This window comes from Pseudorca crassidens, chromosome 11, assembly GCF_039906515.1.
Source record: "Pseudorca crassidens isolate mPseCra1 chromosome 11, mPseCra1.hap1, whole genome shotgun sequence".
NCBI classification, from domain to species: Eukaryota; Metazoa; Chordata; class Mammalia; order Artiodactyla; family Delphinidae; genus Pseudorca; species Pseudorca crassidens.
In genome coordinates this window covers 54,490,971-54,512,416 of record NC_090306.1, presented here as the reverse complement: position 1 = coordinate 54,512,416, position 21,446 = coordinate 54,490,971, and the positions used below count along the sequence as shown (strand labels likewise).

At 42.3% G+C, this 21,446-nt stretch overlaps 2 protein-coding genes across 7 annotated transcripts in view; one reads left to right on the top strand and one right to left on the bottom strand.

Moving 5' to 3' along the window:
- Positions 1-21,446, bottom strand: part of XPOT (exportin for tRNA) — a 134,290-nt gene that overhangs the window by 32,113 nt on the left and 80,731 nt on the right. For 2 of the 6 annotated variants that reach the window (XM_067697222.1, XM_067697217.1), the window contains one exon: positions 2,335-2,468. In XM_067697222.1, coding sequence (XP_067553323.1) covers positions 2,335-2,394 — 60 coding nt within the window. In that variant the 5' untranslated portion in view covers positions 2,395-2,468. Of the gene's footprint in view, positions 1-2,334; positions 2,492-4,857; positions 5,096-5,834; positions 6,110-21,446 lie in introns of those variants that run through there. The other 4 variants (XM_067697221.1, XM_067697218.1, XM_067697219.1 and 1 more) reach the window with 4 other exon arrangements.
- C11H12orf56 (chromosome 11 C12orf56 homolog) overlaps positions 13,740-21,446 on the top strand; it is a 61,783-nt gene continuing 54,076 nt past the window's right edge. The window contains 3 exon segments of the mRNA XM_067698703.1: positions 13,740-13,990; positions 13,992-14,215; positions 18,744-18,760. Coding sequence (XP_067554804.1) covers positions 13,913-13,990; positions 13,992-14,215; positions 18,744-18,760 — 319 coding nt within the window. The 5' untranslated portion in view covers positions 13,740-13,912.

Below are 21,446 nucleotides of genomic sequence, written 5' to 3'. Positions count from 1 at the left end.
AAGTCAATCGTATACTGCATTACCACCTAATATTTCACTTACCAAAAAAGGAGGGGGAGGTGTGATTCAGCTGCTAGAATTGTCACTGACATACCATTTTCTTTCTTTCTTTTTTTTTTTTTTTGTGGTACGAGGGCCTCTCACTGTTGTGGCCTCTCCCGTTGCGGAGCACAGGCTCCGGACGCGCAGGCTCCGGATGCGCAGGCTCAGCGGCCATGGCTCACAGGCCCAGCCACTCCGCGGCATGTGGGATCTTCCCGGACCGGGGCACGAACCCCTGTCCCCTGCATCGGCAGGCGGACTCTCAACCACTGCGCCACCAGGGAAGCCTCATTTTCTTTAAATAATAGCAAGTTTTAAACCAAAGACAGATTTTCTATTTTTTTAAGTGATAATAACTTGAAAAATTTCAGTTTTAGCTAGTCTTTGCACTATGAATCCATGTGATACTAGCATCAAAAAAAACCTGTGGCAACGACGAACAAGTCAAAGCTTTTATCATATCACCCAGTTCTCCTCGTACCTTCTTTCTAACGCTCCACTGTCTCTAAGTGGCAACAGAGTCAGTTCAGCTACTTACTGCCCATGTAGAAAACAGAGAACTACAGACAGACAATTGGGAACCAGGGTTGGTAGTCATTTATCTTACTACGAAACTGAATGAAGTTCCCACTACTCCTGAATTCCAATATCAGGACTATCAGAACTCACTTTTCCTTAAGATTCCTTGTTTTTCATCCTAATTGTTATGCAGGCTGGCCTAATGGGATATCAAATTAAGCCTGCACCAGGATGCCTAACGTAAGCCTGTGACTGATAGAACCCATTTTTATTGATTAAAAACCTAACTTCTATATTAAAACCACTGCCAGTGTACTAGTTTTACTTTTCTGAAAAAGAAAATCATGGCACAATTAAAAAAAAAAAAACCTGTCAGATGGTGGAATTTAATTATAAAACAAAGGATTTCAAAAAAGGAACGTAAAAAATAACAGAAGTTTATTTAATAACTAAACAAATAGTCAAAGATTTTAGTTATAATAACTATGAAGTACCAAGCCAGACTAAAGGTACAGGTCTGTGATGCTTCGACTATGTGACTAAGGGTTTGAAGGCAGGTAGCTTACACTCCCATGAAAGGAAATATTTGTCCATACACAGAAAACATGGACTTTTAATGACTTTTCATGTCCTAACCAGTTTGATAGGTATCTTGTAATTAGCTATTTAAATCTCAATTCTTATTATTTACCTCCATCTGGAGGGCTGGTTACTTCTTTTAACATACTATACTGGAAACCCCTGGAAATTTTTTACAACTTAAAAAAATCTCTGCTTAAAAGCAGAAAAATTGCTATTTTTTGTGAAATTGTTAAATTGCTATTTTTTGTGAAACTGTTAACCTCGTTTAGCTCATTTATAAAAAATATTCTTTGGGGCTTCCCTGGTGGCGCAGTGGTTGAGAGTCCGCCTGCCGATGCAGGGGACACGGGTTCGTGCCCCGGTCCGGGAAGATACCGCATGCCATGGAGCAGCTGGGCCCGTGAGCCATGGCCTCTGAGCCTGCGCATCCAGAGCCTGTGCTCTGCAGCGGGAGAGGCCACAACAGTGAGAGGCCTGCGTACCACTAAAAAATGAAAAAATAAAAAAAAAATTAAAAAGATTCTTTGTTATGAGAAGTAGAAAGAAAAAAATGACTCTCCATCCACTTACCTTATACTTCAAACCACCCACGCATCTTTAAAAAATTTAATTATAGGCTTGCTCTTTAGATTCTTCTATCATTCAGCCATAGTCATGATTACAGGTGTAGGCTAAATTATGTTTAATTGTTTATACTTACCCAAATATCCCAGCACCTCATAATGGATTCTTTGTCATGTGATCATTTTACATAACCTGATGGCATATCATAACTGCTTACTTACATGTCTAAATAACAAGGATGTTAACTATCACTAACATGAGGGTTAAGCAACTTGTTTAGACCAAACCAAGCAATGGGAAAATATAATATGTACACCGGCTACTATGGAAAGTCCCTTGAACAATCCTTTGCATTACAACTTTTAAATAATTAGAAATAGTGATGTGACATAAAGACCTGCCTTGAATTACATGAGATTTTAATACTTTTAAGCCAACTTAAGAGAAAATAAATCACAATCACTCACTGTTTCTGTATTCAGAATACAGTCAAATACCTCAAATTTGTTTCTCTATTCATTTCCACCCAAATTAGACCTTTATCAGATGTATATTTTTGATTCAAGTCCTCTAATGCAAATCTTTCCGTAACATGCTTTAAAAAATGATTAAGCCGACTTAACTTACCCTTTGCCTGAAGTCTGAATCAGCATTTGGATTTAGCCCTAAAAGAGCCTGTTCATCCATCCCTGCTGCTATACTTGGAGTTTTCTGATTACAATAGGCGTGCCCTCTGATCCCACAGAAGAATCCACAAACATCTGCACACACACACACAAAGTTGAAAGAAAACAATACTTGATAAACAAAATAGATGCTTATCCAGAATATCATAACAAGCGGTAACATTATGCAAAGAAGTTTAAGAGTTAAAAGAACTTTTGAACCTATCCAAATTACAACTAAAGGAGCCTAAGTCTCAGAAGACTGGGTCTGCTAAATACTCCGCTAATGTGTAATTTCTAAAAATCTAAGGTATGCCATTAAGGTTCTCAAATGTTTTTCTTCAAGATCATCAATAAAGTACAGAAAGTCATTCTTTTTCTTGAAATAGAAGTATCTAATTTATGTTATTACCATCTACAGTAAAGTGCAATTGTGCAACTACATTAAGTTAAAAAAAAGACAAATCCAGATCATCTTATTACACTAATTATAATACTTGCTTACTGCCATTTATCAATATCACAATCCTTCAAAAAAAAATTAGAATGGCTGACTAAATACAGATCTCAGAGTGCCTTTCTGGAGAGTCTACCAAGTACTTCAGGAGAAGTCAAATGAAAAAGGAGCTAAAGAGTGAAAACAAGTCATTTAGCTTTTGAAAAATGGGCTAGCTCTGCCTTTTACAGATCTCTGCTCTTGCCAGCCCAATTCCAGAAATGTATTTCAAAAACTGTTTTCTAACAGTAGCTATAAAAATTGACAACACTGATTTTTCTTATTTAAGAACTTTTTTTAGTCTCCGGAAAATACTGCGTTTTTTCACAATATAGGGTCTAACATTCTCAAGTAAGAACATGACCAGCCCTAAAGGCAACTTGGTTTCTGATAAACTGTTTATTTATCTGCAGAAACAAAGAACAAACTCTACCTGAGGTAGGGAGACCAGATCTTACTACTCCTATTAAAAAGTTGTAAGGCTTTTTTTAAAAAAAAATTATCATCACCAATTTGACCATAACTGATCTAACCAAAGAGAAGATCAGAGCCTAAAGGGGTCAAGTACCTAAATGGGGGATGTGGTGTGGAAGGGGTCACAGCCTTTCGGGAATGGTAAGACCAGGATCAGATCCAGGTTAGAAGACTCCTACTACAACATGCTTTTCTGTCTCCCTGGCTCTGCCTGAATCAAATGATAAATCAGGATATGTGCTGAGAGCCTTGGAGAAGAAAGCTTGACCCCTTCTCTTACGATTACCATCATACTTGCAGACTACAGAGGGGCAGTGTAACTCCCCACTGCCCTCAGGATTAAGATCCAAACACTTTTCAACGACTCCTCACCATTCTGCACCCTAACCCAGCAAGGCCAGTGGTATTCTGCCTTTCATCTTCTTTGGACACATTGCTCTTTCCTTGTTACTTAGTTAACCTCTGCTTGTTCTTCAGAATTCAGCCTAGAGGTCACCTCTTTCAAAAATGCTACTTTGACCTCTATTGTTCAACTCTCCCAAACTGGATTAGATGCCCCACCTAAATGCTGATACATTGTCACTGTCTGCTTACTACTTTTCTCTCATTAACCTTAAAGGGAAGGAGGGACTGTCTATTTGTCACTGTGTCCCTAAGACATAATATAACATACATTTTGGATTTGGAAAGACCTGTATTGGTACTCTGATCTTGTCATTTTCAAACTAGGGCCACATAGACAACTACCAAACCTGAGAGAGAGAGAGCCCTTTCTATGAAATGGGAAAAAAAAAGAGCATCTGACTCATAAAGTTGCAAAGACTTCAATGAGATAAGGTATGTAAAAGCATGCCTGGCACCTAGTGGGTCCTCAATAGCTTATCTATCATTCAGAGCTAGGCACACGGGGGAATGGGAACTACTTGGAGTCATCTAGATTTCTTTCTTTTTTGTTTTTTTTCCGGTACGCGGGCCTCTCACTGCTGTGGCCTCTCCCGCTGCGGACCACAGGCTCCGGACGCACAGGCTCAGCGGCCATGGCTCACGGACCCAGCCGCTCCGCGGCATGTGGGATCTTCCCGGACCGGGGCACGAACCCGTGTCCCCTGCATCGGCAGGCGGACTCCCAACCACTGCGCCACCAGGGAAGCCCTAGATTTCTTATACTAGTAAACTGGCATTTTGAACAGATGGAAAACCAAAAAGGTACTGTTGAAAATTTGATGACAATTCCCCTGAAAAATGCACACACAGAAAGAAAAGACAATCTGAATTTCTATGAATCCCAGATTAAGTCCTATAAAAGATTCCTTGAATTTGGCATGGCTTTAGGGAAAATTGCGTAAACTTGGTCACTCCGATTCTACCAAGGGAAACAGCAAGTGGTCCCAAGTAAAAACATCGCAAACAAAACAACTTAAGGAAACAAAACTTGTTACAGTTGTCAGCACAGAAAGAATCCCCCACGGAGAAGGCACTTGGATAATAATCAACATGCAATGGTAAATTACTTACATGTATGCAAAAAACGGAAAAGTTACAACCTCTGCAAAAAGGTGACAATGTTCCCAGTAAAAGGTTGTGCATAATGTTCTAACACCGCATAGCGGTGCAGGCTTAAACATTTGTTACAATGTGATAAACACTTCAATTACGCATCTAGCAAATGTTCCGGGGGAAGGCGAGCAACATACTCGAAATATCAAGCCCTAACTCTCCCATGTATAGCCATTAAATCAAGAATCAAAGCAATCTGGAAAAATTCCTTTATACCTACTGAAGACTGATCAAACACCAGGACTGAATCTTTCCAGCCTTTTAACACCACTCTGACAAGTCGCTTTAATAAAACGTAACTTCCCTCAGTAACAACTAGCACTTTCAAACAGTGCTAGTTGTTACAATTAGCACTTTCAAAAGGTACTCCTTTTTTCGGGTTACAGGGAAACATCACGCTTCTCTACTCCTGCAGAATTGTGAGGAAGGGAAAAGCAAAAATGGCGTGCCGTGCTGGCAAATTACTACACAGAAATAATACTTTTTTTTGTCCTGGGACGGGGGTCGGGGGTGGGGTGGGAGTAATCAAGTCTGAGGTCTCTGCAGTTGAAACTGGTGGGACACGCTACAAGTATTACAAACGGGCTCGGCCACTTTTACTATATCGGGGGCCACAGGCAATGGGGGCCCTCCTCGGCCGGCCTTGGCCCCTTCCTTCCCCCGGATCCCTCCCCTAAAGGGAGCCTCGTGGCAACTCGGGTGATGAAACACCCGGCAACGAGCGGCCACGCACTGGGGACGCGCTCAGCCTCGGCGGCCGCAGCTTGTACCCACCCCCACCCAGTCCGCCCAGCCTCTGGGAGCATCGCCATGCAGGGCCCGACCCGCACCACTCCCCGACATGGGGGATCCCCGGGCCAGTCCTCCCGGCCAACTTCCCCGCAGCCTCGCGTGGACCGAGTCGGGTCCGAGTCCCGCCCCGAGCCCCGAGTCACCTTCCCTATCACTCCATCCCGCCTCCCAGACTGCACTCCCGAGGGCCGGTCAGCAGAGCGGAGCGGCGCCGCAAGCAGGGAGCAGGGAGAGCGGCCCTCGTCCTTGTCACCGTAGTCCTCCGCCACGGCCGCAGCGCTAACCCCGGAGACAGAGCTGGCCGGGGCCGCGCGCCTCTCGCCGCTCCGCGTCCCCTGGCGCCTTCTATTGCGTGGCGTCGGGCAGGCAAGCTAGCAAGCTGGCAGGCGGGATCGGCGCCCCAGGAAGGGAAAGAGCGCGAGGGCCAGCTAATGCTGCCGCCGCCGTCGCCGCTGAGTCAGCGCGAAGCGCGCTCCCCGCGTCGGAGCCGCGCGGACCAAAGCCAGCAGCCTCATGGAGAGTGCGGACTACGGCCCGCGAACGCGGACCGAGAGCCTACAACTCCCAGCATGCAATGTGCAGGCGACACTTCCGGGCGATGGGGCGCACGCGCTCGCCGGGCGCTCGCCAGGAGACGTGGTCGCCGGGGTCTCTGGTGCATGCTGGGATGGGGGTTCGTGGGAATCTCTCCCGGCTGTAGAGTCCCTTGCTGTTTCTGCGCCGGGACAGAGACCCACGGTTGGGTTTGCTTAGCACGTTCCGTAAAGGCTTAGGTAGGTAGTTGGCAGGTTAGAGTATGGAGCCCCGGAGAGCCTCACCACGTGGTCCAAACCACGTGTGAGTCAGTTGTTTAATTATTCTCTTTTGCGGTCCCACGTGTTCCCCCGCGTGAGGATCCTCCGAGGAGCGATGAAAATTTTTAATTTTCTTTTTAAACGTACCAGTATTTGTCATTCGTGAAAAGAAGGAGCGCTTTCTTAGGAAGTCCTATTCGTAGGTTCCTTCTGTGATACTGTTACTTCGTTTATTCATTCACCGATTAGTTTATTAATACTGAGTAGAGGTAGTGTGGGCACAAGCTGCGTAGATTTGGATAACAGCTCGCCCCACTCCCGTCACCTACCACCCCGCTCACTAGTTGTTAACCTCAGTTTCAGGCGCGTTACATAATCTATCTGTACTTAAGTTTACTCATCAGTGAAACGGTGGATGATAATCATATTGACCTCAAAGTGTTGTTGGCAGGATTAAATTAATACATGTGTTTGGCACACAATAAGTGCTCGTTATTTAGGTTTCATTGTTGATTGTTAAGTATGTACTGAATACAGACTAGGTTGCCCTCACTGGAACTACAGTGAAAAACAAAACTTGGGGGAGGGGAATGGAAGGAAAAGTAGAATAAAATTAATGTTACCATTTAACAGCTACATTTATTTAGTGACCGGCCATGTGCGAGACACTGCACCAGGCATTTCATATATAAAGTATCTCGAATCACTTTTGCATCACGCTTGTAATTTACTCGTTTAAAATGTCAGGCTAGGATTCCTGTGCTATTACAGTGTATCCCCAGCGTCTAGTACCATGCCAGCCTGTAGTTACAACTCAATAAGTGAACAATATGGAGGCCTAATGCTAATCGTGGTCTAAGTGGCTCCAAAGTCTGTCATATGTTCAGTGTATTCCACTGTATCATCCTAAAGACCCTCAAAATACAGTCTATTGTATTGTTACCATCTATATTTGCCTTTTTCATTTGTAAATTTATTTTGTGGATACTTCATATGGGGAAGTTTATCTACAGCTTATCTAGTATCTATAGCTTATCTACAGTTTATCTAATAACACTGGCCCTTTATGGTAGTTCAAATACCTAGGATTGTAAAAAACCTCTGAATTTTGTAAATTCATGTTATTTCGTAACAAATAAGGAAACTACTTGGAATCTACCTGAAGAGGATCTGAGAGGGATATTAAATTTGACCATTCCGTATTCTGGTTCCCCCATCCATAAAGGGATGGACAGTTTCCCATCTCAGACTAACATAAAATGCCAGTTATCAAAATGTTGACAAAGAGCTGTGATTATTTTAACTTAAAGCATGTGTGCTTGCACATGGCAATGCTTGTATGTACTAATTGGCAACATTTTGGAGCATTTATTATGTGCCAGAAACAGTCCTGAATGTTCAGATGTTAATCCTCACACGGTACTATCATTATGCCCATTTTACAGATGAGGAAACAGCAGTGCATAAAAGTTAAGTAGCAGAATTGGGATTCAAACGCGCATAGTCTGGCGCTAGAGTCTGTGCTTCTAACCCCTGTCTCTCAAATGAAGGTCCACTAAATGGTGATGACGCTGTAGAACTATTGTGCTAAGTCAATTTTTCTTCCTATAAATATGGTGAGGCACCTCTCTTATAAAAATAAAACATTGTTCCTGTCCCATATTTCCCTTTTTTTTCAATTGCCAGAGTACTTGAAAGAATTAGGGTAGATAACATTTATATATTTCATTATGGTTTACAATATGTCTCCATATAACTTTTCTAATTTGTTCCTCTTAACCTTGTAGGGATGGAGCAGATATCATGATCATGATCATGATCATCATTTTTAATTTACAGAAAAGGAAACAGGGGCTTCCTTGGTGGTGCAGTGGTTAAGAATCTGCCTGTCAATGCAGGGGACATGGGTTCGAGCCCTGGTCTCGGAAAATCCCACATGCTGCGGAGCAACTAAGCCCGTGTGCCACAACTACTGAGCCTGTGCTCTAGAGCCAATGAGCCACAACTACTGAGCTCGCGCGCCATAACTACTGAAGCCCGTGCACCTAGAGCCCGTGCTCTGCAACAAGAGAAGCCACCGGAATGAGAAGCCCGCGCACCACAACAGAGTAGTCCCCACTCGCTGCAACTAGAGAAAGCCCATGCGCAGCAACGAAGACCCAATGCAGCCAAAAATAAATAAATAAATAAATAAATAAATAAATTAAAAAACAGGTGGATCTATTTTAAGTAACTTATCCACATAGCTAGTAAATGGTGGGCTAGAACCCTAGATTCTTGATTCTAGATTTCCTGTCTTCAGGACACCATATATGTTGCCTACACTTAATCTTCCAGTCTCTCACTTATTGTAATCTGTTTTCTGTTCCCAAATCACTCTACTAAAACTCTTACAAATGATCCAACCCTGTGACCATTTTTATTAATTTATTTCAACTTTTCTGTTGACTATTTCCTTCCTCCTTGAAATTCCTCTCTTGACTCTGACCCTGTGTTATCCTCAAAATCCTTTTATTTTTTTTGATGACTACTCTGTCTTCACTGCACTCCTACTTTTGTTCTCTTTACCATGTCTTCCCCAAGGCTGCCTCCTTAGCCATCTGGCTTTCTGTTTTCTGCACTTGCTCTCAGTAATTATTTCCATGGCTTCAACACTCATTTCTATGAAGATAATCTCCCATTCTCTACTTCGGGTTCTAAGATTCTGTACTCCTAACTTGTGTTACAAGACACCTACACATCTCACCAGCATGTCAACTCTTAACATGTCCAGAACCAAAGTCGTGATCTTACCCACAAAATACATCTCCCTCCTGATGTGGCTATTTCTACCAATGCATTCAACTCCTCAACATAGCTCAGTGCTCTTAGGGTCAGTTTGTTGGTTTCATGTTCAGTGATCCAGTTCAATTTCAGCATAGTGCCTCACATCTATCTTTTCTGTTCCTTTCCTTATTTCCTCTACCTTACATTAGGCTTTCAAAGCTTCTCTCATGGACTTACTGAAGGAAACTTATCCATTACTTGAAAGTTATCTTTAGGTTGTGAGACTGCAGGTGATTTTTGTTATCTTCCTTGTACCTTTTTGGATTTAAAAAAAAATTCACAGTGAACATGTAGTCCATTCATTAAAAAAAATTTTTAAAACTGACTATAATAAAAGGAAAAAAAGAAACAGTTTCATTCACTCTTTGAGAATTTATTGAATGCTACCTCCCTCAAGAAGTGTTTCCACATTTCCATAACCAGGCTTATTTGATCATTTCTTTGATGTTGCGCTTTTTTTTTCATACCTCTCATGTCATTAATATATTTTAATATGTTTTTGTTTTGTATTAAATTTGTGTGGTTGTCTTACTCACCTATTAGTCAATTCTTGAAGACTGAAAATAAGTTTTATCCTGATTCTGTTTATGGGTAATAATTTCTCTGTAAATATCTGTGAAATGTATTGAATTGAACCCAAATAATATAATATGAGCTGACAAGCACTGAGTTCTGTGTCAGATTCTCTTATTTGTCTCAAAGCTTATTAAGCCTAGTGTCATTGTCACCAAAATCTCATTCATGATGGGTTTCCTGGCTGAGAAAGAAGTCGGAAAATAGGTCAGGTGAGCTGTCTTTATTGGGTTCTAGTCCAATCATTGGTTTCTTTTAGAGTAAGTGGGTGTGAAGCAGGAAGCCTGAAGCAGAACAGAGCACTGGGGCATTATTTAGTAAAAGAAAAAGTTGTTTGTTTTAATCCAAAGCATTTGCATGTTTCCTTAGACTTTATCATAATGATACCTCCTCTTCTCTATATGTCAGTTGACTACTAATGTAGATATTTAAATGGTCAGTATCCATTAATACTAAGTAGAAATACCAAGGGATTCCTAATTCAGACACCTTTAAAAGTGCAGGTTCTATTTACCTACTACAGGCTTCAAGTATCTCTCTATACATACTGTCTTTAGTTTCACGCTGGGAGATGGGAACACTTGGGATCCCTAGACCCACTGAAGGGTACTTCTAGTTTGAAATCCTTACAGGATTCTTATGACCTATGGCCCACTGCTCATTTCTCCACCAAAAATGCAACTAAAAAAAAAAAAAGGTAAAAATGCCATTCTTTTGTTTGTACATTTGTGCATGTAGATTAGATGTTGTCTTGAGCCTTAATCTGAAGTTTAAAAAGTTAGGCTAGCACCCAACAAGGAAGAGTTTAATATTACTACTTTGTATATGGGGAACTAAATGACCATATGTGTACCAGGAAATCACATACTTGTTCAATTTATTTTTAAAACACGTACACATTGTCGCTCTGTTCTAGGTACCTGTTCTAAGTACTTAGAAACATTGCTAATCCTCATAATAACTCTATGGGGTTGGTACTATTACCCCCATTTCACAGATCAGGAAACTGGGGCACCGAGCAATTAAGGTAAGTTGTCCAGGAACTCCCTGGCAGTCCAGTGGTTAAGACTCCGTACTCTCCCTGCCAAGGGCCCAGGTTTGATCCCTGGTTGGGGAAGTAGGATCCTGCATGCCGTGCAGTGTGGCCAAATAAATAAATAAATAAAGTTGTACAAGGTAATTTTTTAAACTACTGAGTGAGACCTGGAATTTGAACCACGGCATCTGGCTCTGCAGACCTATGCTCAACACTACTGTCCTCTCATCCTTAGACCTAAGGCTATTCTGTTCTTCTGGTTAAGGAGAGTGCCTTTGGGTATTAGTTCCAGGTAAGTCATGTTCCATTCCTTTGGATAGTTTTATCAAGAAACATCTCTTAAGTGCTTGATTGCACAGGATCTGTACCAAATGCTTCCTGAGTTTGGATGGATTTAGAAGATAAGGAATAAATGCTTATGTAGGGTGTATTTATGTTAACTATCCTCATAAAGCTTACCCAAAGATAAGGGAATATGGATACTTTGCATGTCTGTAGTGCTTTCAGAACTCATAAGTCATTGCCTTTGCTCCTCACATCAGCTCTTTGGTTAGCAGGGCATAAATTAGTACTAGTTTCATTTTACGAATGGTCAAATGAGGCTCAAAAAGGTGAAGTGACTTTCCAAAAATCTCAGGTACTGAGCAACAGGATTAGTGCTCTAATCCAGTTCTCCTGACTCCAAATCCAGGGATCTTTCTCCTATATGAAACCCCTTTCCTGTGATCCGAACTTTGCAGTTACACTGGCAACAGTATAGAACAAGTGACTGGAAACCAAGATACTGCCTTCTCTGTGTGCCACAAAGTTAAAAATTTAACTGAGCTCACCTTAACCACCAGACCCTTTGTTAAATTCCCTTCTTCATGTGCAACATTTGTTAAGCCTAGTACTCTTATCACCAAAAGCTCATTTATGATGGGATTCCTGACAGAGCAGATATGCTGTCTTTTCCGGTCCTGATCCAGTAATTCTGTTTCTTAGTCCCAGGAAGTGGGTATGGAACAGCGAGCCCAAGAGACACGCAATAGCAGTCTGGACTGATGCCTTTCCCCACTTTCCTCACATTCCACCTCTGCAGTAGCCATTTACTTTTCTTTTCTTTCTTTCTTTTTTTTTTTTAACATCTTTATTGGGGTAAAATTGCTTTACAATGGTGTGTTAGTTTCTGCTTTATAACAAAGTGAATCAGTTATACATATACATATGTTCCCATATCTCTTCCCTCTTGCGTCTCCCTCCCTCCCACCCTCCCTATCCCACTCCTCCAGGCGGTCACAAAGCACCCAGCCAATATCCCTGTGCCATGCGGCTGCTTCCCACTAGCTATCTACCTTACGTTTGTTAATGTATATATGTCCATGCCTCTCTCTCGCCCTGTCACAGCTCACCCTTCCTCCTCCCCACATCCTCAAGTCCGTTCTCCAGTAGGTCTGTGTCTTTATTCCTGTCTTACCCCTAGGTTCTTTTCAACCACTCTTGTAAGGTGTGGCTATTTGGCAAAGCTGAAGGGCCTTTGCCTTCTGTTGGTTTGAGGCAACAAATTCTAGAAAGGGTTACATAGCGAATAGTCTTTATTTCAGAGGAAACAGCCATGCCTCTGGGGCTCCAGGTATGAAGTTATGAAGAGTCAGATGTATGAACAGATTCTAAGAAAACTTTAAATGCTAGGTCATTTAAAATTTTGTCAGCAGGTGGCTCTTCTCTCCTTATTCACCAAATACATTCTCACCAAAAAAAGACATATTGTTTCTACTTCTTTGCTGCTATCGAGTTCCTCAGACTTCTTTAGTCACATCCAAACATTTCTCCTCAGTTCCCTTTTGCGGCGATTTAGTTTACAATAAGTTTATGCATTTTAATTTATTTATACTCTCCACAAAGGATTTGAAATTGCTTACAACATACAGTATGCCATAGTAAAATATGAGGAAAAGGAGAATATAAAATGCAATAAAGAATATGTAATTCGATTCTGGGTTGCAGGTAGCTGGAGCAAATCAAACAAAATATAAATATATGGTTTGCATTACCAGGTCTCTGGGTGAGTGAGCAGGAAGAGAGAATGACTTTTCTAGGATTTGAAATTAAAATGAAAGTTCTCACCTAGAGTTATTGGAGGCAAGTTTCTGTTGCTGTTCCTTCTCATCTCTCTAACCTAATTTGTAATAAGCTATTCATGGTCTGTAAAAACTAAGCAGTACTTTTACTACCCTGCAGTCTCAAGGCTGCATGATCAGCATTTCTCAACCTCTAAGCTTCAATTTGTTCAAGATGCAGGCTTCACCCATTCATTCATCCTACACAGATTGAGTTCCGACTGCCTACAGGGCGTTGTCCTGGGCACTGGGAACAGAAACATATCCATTAGGTAGGCTTGGGTGTGCTCAAAACAATTTATAAGATTTTCTTCTGTCTGATTTTATGTAGTTGGAGAAAGAAAAGCTACGTTTCTACTCATAAAACTTAGAGAGCTATGCCATGCAGTGTTATAATCGAATGATAAATAAACCTGTGTGATTGATCTTAATAGAGCTCTAGGATTGTTCTATTTAAAAATAAATCGGTAAATCACATGTCATTCAAGTTTCTAATAGAAAACCCGACTAAAACCGAGGCTTCCACACAGTTTGTAAGAAATGGCTTGGTCTGCAACAGCTGGAGTAGGCGAGGGTAGGGGGCCGGGGTGAGAGGAGGGCCCAGGATGCTCGCCAGCAAGGAACGTGGGGGACCGGCGTCGTGGCCCGCCCACTGTTGTCTGGGGTTGAGACCAGGATTGGGGGGGAGCGGGGGCGGGGCCGGGAGGGGGGTGGTGATGCTCCAAGGAGACGGACCCAGGATTTGGTCTCCGAATCCCGGGGCCCGGCCCCCAGTGCCCGGGGTTAGCGACGGCTTTGTGGCGCGCGTGGGTTCTACCGCGGGCGGCGCGGAGGCGGGGCTGCGCGGAGGCGTCCACCACTCTCAGCCCTCGGCCCTGCAGCGGGCGCCCCGCATGGCCAGCCCCGCGCGGGCCGGTTTCCCCGCGCGTAAGAACAGCCGCCTGGACGCGTTCCTGCGGAGGCGTCTGCCGGCCCGAGATCTACAACGTCATCCGCGCCTACGAGCCGTGCATCGTGGTGTCCGACACGGGGAAACACACCTTAAAGTACGTGCTGCTCAGTGACCGGCTCATCTACCTGACCGAGAACCCGCTCCAGTCCATCCGGCGAGTCGTGGCGCTCCGGAACATCGCGGCCATTGACCTGGTGAGGCGCGCGGGCGGGCTCGCGAGAACCCCCCTTCTTGGGGGGGTTCTGTATGCACTCCGAATAAAGATACTTTTACCGTTCTCATCTTGTGTACCGGTCATCCCCTGTCCCCTCAAATACAGATTTGGAGAACATAGCCCCCTATCAGAAGTACGCTTTGAGGTCATTCCTAAGTTCATTAAGCATCTAGCCTTGCCAAGCACTGTCTAGACACTGAGGATACAAAAATGAAATAGGGCGCCATCCCAGAAGCTGCTGTGGGAGAGACAGAAAGCCAACACCAGGACAAATAAATGCCATGTGATAAATGCTATTATGCCTTGTTTATTTTTTTATTTTTAGGGCTTAGAGCGTGTTAGGTGCTCAATATGAGTTAAGTGAATAAATGAATTAATGAATGCATGCATGCATTAATGAGATGCGCATGGGACGCCTGGCACTCTCAGGCGGATCATTCATCCAAACTGGGCTCAGGCCATGCTGGGAAAACTTCCTGGAAGGAGTGTCATAGCGGAGCCTTGAAGGAGATACAATCTGTCCCAGTTTTTAGTGTGCTGCTACTGTATCCCTTTCGTCCAGGAATAGATTTACCTTATAAACCAGCAACAGCTTGAAGCAGTCTCTCTCCAATTACTGTTTTTCCCCCTTGGCTCTCTTTGTCTGAGCTGCTCTTCAGGTGTGTTCTTCCTTTTTCCATTGGGGACAGGTGTCTAGCCTCGTTTTTCTTTCCTTTGCCCTAGTCTCTGTGTCCCTCAAGGGAGAGGTTGGCGAGACTCTTGATAGAGCTGTTTTTTAATTTTTATTTATTTATTTATTTATTTTTGCGGTACGCGGACCTCTGACTGCTGTGGCCTCTCCCGTTGCGGAGCACAGGCTCCGTACGCGCAGGCTCAGCGGCCATGGCTCACGGGCCCAGCCGCTCCGCGGCATGTGGGATCTTCCCAGACCAGGGCACAAACCCGTGTCCCCTGCGTCGGCAGGCGGACTCTCAACCACTGCGCCACCAGGGAAGCCCTGATAGAGCTGTTTTGCCAAGGAAATCATAGCTTGTTTGAAACATGTCTGTAAGAAAATAATACAATTAAATGAAAAAAGTAGGGCTTCCCTGGTGGCACAGTGGTTAAGAATCCGCCTGCTAATGCAGTGGACATGGGTTTGAGCCCTGGTCCGGAAAGATCCCACATGCCGCGGAGCAGCTAAGCCCGTGCACCACAACTACGGAGCCTGCTCTCTAGAACCTGCGAGCCACAACTACTGAAACTCGCGTGCCTAGAGCCCGTGCTCCGCAACAAGCCACTGCAATGAGAAGCCCATGCACTGCACCGCGGCTAGAGAAAGCCTGCACGCAGCAATGAAGACCCAATGTAGAGAAAAATAAAAGAATGAATAAAATAAATAAATTAAAAATAAATAAATAAATGAAAAAAGTAAATGCTTTCTTTTTCTACTTAAAATACCACCGTGGGCTGATATCACTATGCTAATTTCTTTGCTTTATTTGAGCCAAAGCTGGAAGTAAAACTGCCTTTTCCTCACTGCTACTGTTTGCGTTCTCTTGAACTAAAATTTTTAAAAAATTAAACTTCTGACCAAATGTTTTAGAAAACATTAAACACTCAACTTCTTCTAGTGTCTGCAGTGTAAACATGTATTCTTTTAACAGAAAATAGTGATTTTAGGATATTGTTACTCTCCCCAAAAAGAGACAGTATACATATTTCAGTAGTTGTTATATGTATTTCTTTTTAAGCTGTCAGAATCTGAAAAGTAGAGTAAAGCTCCCTAGGCCTCCCAAGCCAAGAATATTACAAAAAGGCATACCAATTTATTTATTTATATGAAATACTACATATTTCAGTAGTTGTTATATATATTGCTTTCTAAGCTGTCAGAATCTGCAAAGTACAGTAACGCTCCCTAGGCCTCCCAAGCCAAGAATATTACAAAAAGGCATACCAATTTATTTAGTTTACAAGGTAAACTCTGTACTCGATTTACAGAGTTTACCTTTCAGGCATATAGAAGAATGTGTAATGTCTATAAAGGTGCCGAACAAATCTAAGATTTCAGCATTGTTGATAGATTTAATGTCCATCTTACACAATATAGTTTAACTTTGTTTAAAGTTGTGGTAGGCAGAATAACGGCTCCCAAAAGATATCTCCAGAACCTGTTTTACGTTACATGGCAAAGGGGAATTACAGTTGCAGATAGAATTAAGGTTGCTAGCTAATCAGCTGATCTTAAAATAGGGAGATTATCTTGGATTATCTGCATAGGGCGAATGTAATCACAAAATCCTTAAGAGTGGAAAAGGGAGACAGAAGAAGAGTCAGCAGCAGAGTGATGCAGCATAAGAAAGACTACTGGTTTTGAAGTTGGAAGGGGGCCACGAACCAAGGAATGTGGGTAGCCTCTAAAAGCTGGAAAAGGCACAGAAACAGGTTTTTCCCTAGAGCCTCCAGAAAGAATGCAGTCTTGCTGATACCTTGGTTTTAGACCAGTGAGACCCATATCAGATTTCTGACCCCAGAACTGTAAGAAAATAAGTTTGCGTTGTTTAATACCACAAGTTTATGGTAATGTGTTACAACAGCAATAGGAATTCAATAAAGAAGTGTTTTCTCTTATGTTGTTTTAAAATGGGTAATTGTTAAAATGTATTGTTTCAGTGAGAAATAAGTATAATCACGCCAAGCACAAATGCCTTAATCTCTTTTTCTGGGTTTTTATTATAGTTATTGTTACATTTCAGTGGCTTGTACTAAGCTCCATAGGCTGTGTGAAAAATGGGTGTCCCCAAATTGCTTTATCTAGTGTCAATTAATAACGAATTGATAACACTATGTCTGTCCTTGGTACCACATAGAGAATTTTGCTGATTTCTATGTTATGTCATATATAGTTGTCCTGCTATCTATTACATTGGATTATATTATCTCAGTGCCAGGCAGGTTTGTTTTTTAGAACTGGTTCCTCCTTTCTTGAAAGATAAACTGTTTAATCTCCTTTTCTACTAGGGTGCTGTCCTCTTTCTAAGGCTACCTCTTTAGACATACTTTTCCGTTCTCAAAGGTCTTCTCATTTTACTGTGCAAGTTTGTCTCTTGTTATTTAACTTTCAGTTGGCTCAGGTTCCCACTTGGCCTTTGTTTTTACTGTCCTGTCAATAAAGCCCCTAAGCAAACCAGTCCTTTATGCCTCTGGGCCTCTACCCTTCTTGTTCCACATTTGGCCAGATTTCTCCACATAGTTCATGTCTCATATTCCAGTTACACTTAGGATAAAATTTGCAAATATACAGATAAAATTCTGTTCTCTCCCCTAAGGAAAAAAATTGAAAGAACAGCAACAAAACGTTAGACCCAGAGTATAGATGTGAGATTTCTGTTCTAGCAAAGACAAGTTCCACGTGCACTTGGAGGTCTCAGTAGGTGATTTGGTTTTGTTTTTTCAAAACAAATTAATGTCAGTTTTATTTAAATAATTTTTTTTTTTTTGCGGTACACGGGCCTCTCACTGTTGTGGCCTCTCCCGTTGCGGAGCACAGGGTCCGGACGCACAGGCTCAGCGGCCATGGCTCACGGGCCCAGCCGCTCCGCGGCATGTGGGATCTTCCTGGACCGGGGCACGAACCCGTGTCCCCTGCATCGGCAGGCAGACTCTCAACCACTGCGCCACCAGGGAAGCCCTAAATAATTTTATGTAAGTTTTTTAATCATTTATATTTAAAAATTAATTATTTTAAAAGTTGATATATAATTGACTTATAACACTATGTTAGTTTCTGGCGTACAACATAGTGGTTTGATATTTCTATACATTACAAAATGATCACCACTCAGTAGGTGTTTGTTATGGTTCATATCCTAAAAGAAAGGGTTTCCAAGGTTGTTCAGGCAGAGCTTTTGTGAAAGGCAGATGTTTTCTTTCAAAGTTGCTTTTGAAAGCTCTAGAGTTCTGCCCTTGTCATGTGCATCACAATACTATTCTTTAAGCCCTTTTAAGATTAGACACATTTTTCAAGTGTGAGAACCAACTCTCCTGAACAGTGATTTCCTATGGATTCACTCTCCTTCAATGCCATCCCATCACCTACAAAGAAAAAAAACCTGTCAACGTCAGCAGCCCTTGTTTCTACTTCTTGCCTTTCTTTGTCCTTGTCCTTTCACCACTTTCCTCAGTGAATATCTCCTCTCCAGCCATCCTGGGGTCCATGTGGCTTCTTGAACAGGCAGCAAATGCACCTTTATAGCCGGGCCTGTTTGCTTGCAGTGTTTGCTTCCTCCTCCTTCAAGGATGTTCAGAACGTCGTATCTATAATCTTCCTCCTTCTCTTTCTCCTTTTAAAAATGTAAAAAATATTCTCGGCTCGGACAGAAACAGGTCACAGGCTGTGCCGAAGGGGCCACTGTAGTTTGCTAATGGATTCCTGCTTTCCCCTTCCCGTATTCAAATCCTACACTGTTTCCAGGCTAAGCCCAAGTTGTTCCTTCTCCAAATCACTTTTCCTTGACTGAGACCATGAGAGCAGGTCTTTTGGTCTGTTTTGCTCATTGCTCTCTCTGGTTCCTAGAACATTGCCTGATACAGGTGAGATGGCCAATAAATATTTGTTAAATATTCAACATAATCTGTCTCTTTGTTTCTCAGTTTATTATCTACAATATACATCGGGGCATTTAGTAATACATTTTTATTCAGCTTTTGCTTTCTACCTGTGTGGACTTGGTCAAGTATATTCAACCCCTATTTTGTGCCTCCATTTCTTCATCTGTGAAATGGAGATAACAGCACCTTCCTTATAGAGCTGTTGGGAGGATTAACTTCATTAATAGATGAAACACACTTAAAATAGTACTTGGCACGTGGGAAGAGCTACATACATGTTTCATTATTATCAATAACCTTTATTCACATATATTAAGTCAACTAAGGTTCCTGAATCTGTAAGATTGATATTATCTCTTTAGGAGATTTAGTAAATTTGGGGAAAAAGTAACTGGTTTTTGGGCATTGATTATGTATTAGGTGTTTTATTTATTTATTTAGGCTGCGCCAGGTCTTATTTGCGGCATGAGGACTCTTAGTTGCAGCATACATGCGGGATCTAGTTGCCCCACCAGGGATTGAACCAGGCCCCCTGCATTGGCAGCATGGAGTCTTACCCACTGGACTACCAGGGAAGTCCCTATATATTAGGTGTTTTAAAATCTCATTTATCCTTTTTGAAAATTTGTGCACTGGATTTGTCAAGTTTAATATGTTCAAAAACAGAATTCCTGATCTCCAGCCCCAAACGTGTTCCTCTCTTAGCTTTTCCTATTTTAGGAAGTAACATCATCTTCCATTATCTTTAATTCTATCTTTCACTCTCCTCATCCTACACATCAGTATGTCATCTTGACTTGTGTAGAAGAGGAAAATGTTTTTCTCAGCCCTCTTAGGGACCCTGGCTAGGTCTGAAAATTTTATATGACATGGGAGCCTTTATAAGGAAATGAAATCTCAAAGAAGAAACAGTTAAACCTATGTGTGTTTAACTGTTAAACCTATGAGAGTCATAGAAAAATGTGATAGTTCAAAAAAGCTAAGGGTAATAGCCTGGGGAAATTTTAGAAAGGGCTGCTTGTTTGGATTTGTCTTAACATCCCTGTCTTGGAGATAAGGATGTTCCTTTCCTCTGGGTATAGGGAGGGCACCTCTCTCATGAGGGCCTTAAGACCTGATTCAGGGGAGGAGGGCTGGGGAAGGTCAGAAGGACTTTCCTGCATCTGTGTTTTCTTGAATTCCTTCAGCTCAAAGTATTCAGTATGCCAAGGCACCATATTTTGGGGTGGTGTGTTCTGAACCCCATCACTTGTCTTCCAAAATATATCTAACTATGACCTTTCCCATTTTTCTTATTCCTTTTTCTAGCACCACTTGTCCAGTCCCTTATCTAGACTACTGAAATTGCCTCCAAATTGATTCCTCTCCACATAGCAGTTGGGATGATCCTTTTAAATAATAATTATAAATTAAATTATATCACTCTTCTGTTTCAAAGTCTGCATGAACTTGCAAACTCCTTATTGCCTATAGGAGCCTCCATGGTTTGACCCCTCCATCTCTGACTTACCTCCTACCACTCTTCCCAGGGCTCTTTCTGCTCTTCTTCCTGCCTCAGGGCCTTTGCACCTGCCATCCTATCTGGAACACGTTTCCTCAGATCTTCAGAGGGTTGATCCCTTCTTGTCAGTCATGTTTCTGAATTCAGCATCACCTCCACAGGGATGCCTTCTGTGTTCACCCAATCTAAAGTACCATTCCCCCAACACACTTAGCACATCTCTTTGTTTCAAAACACTTACCACTATTTGCAGTATAAGATTAATGTGTTTAGTGATTTATTATTGTCTATGTCCCATAGTAAATGTAAGCCCCATGAGAGCAGGACCTTGTTTGTCTTTTCATCCCTGTATCACTGTGCGTTATATTCCCAGACACATAGCAGATAGTCAATAACTACTTGTAAAACTGGAAGAATGAATAAGTGAATCAATGGATGCTCAGATCCATCATACAGTTTACCTCTTAGAAAGGGACATATTTCCTTATTTCCAAATATTGAGGGACTTGGGAGACTGACAACTCACCACACTGGCCAGAGTTAACATAGCCAGTTAGTGGCAGAGTCAAGAGTAAATTCCCACGGGTCTCCTGCTGCTCAGATTCAGCTCTCTTAATGCTTCTTTTGTGTTTGTATGGGATGATCCCTGTGTTGTTTATCTGTGTCATGCATTTTGAGAGATAGTGAGAGTTATATGAGACCATGTTATGCATACTTCTTTGTATCATGAGCTTTTTTCCCCTCTATTTTGACTCACTTGTTGCATTTCAAAGATCTCACTGTGGGAGGAAGAAAGAAGTGGTCAACTCTTTATCAGTCATTGTGGCTGTTTCTTTTTTTTTTTAATTTTTAAAAAAATTAATTAATTTTATTTATTTTTGGCTGCATTGGGTCTTTGTTGCTTCGAGCGGGCTTTCTCTAGTTGCGGTGAGCCGGGGCTACTCCTCATTGCAATGCACAGGCTTCTCACTGCGGTGGCTTCTCTTGTTGCAGAGCCCGGGCTCTAGGCGTGCGGGCTTCAGTAGTTGTGGCATGTGGGCTCAGTAGTTGCAGCATGCAGTCTCAGTAGTTGTGGCTCATGGGCTCTAGAGCACAGGCTCAGTAGCTGTGGTGCACGGGCTTAGCTACACTGTGGTATGTGGGATCTTTCTGGAGCAGGGCTTGAAC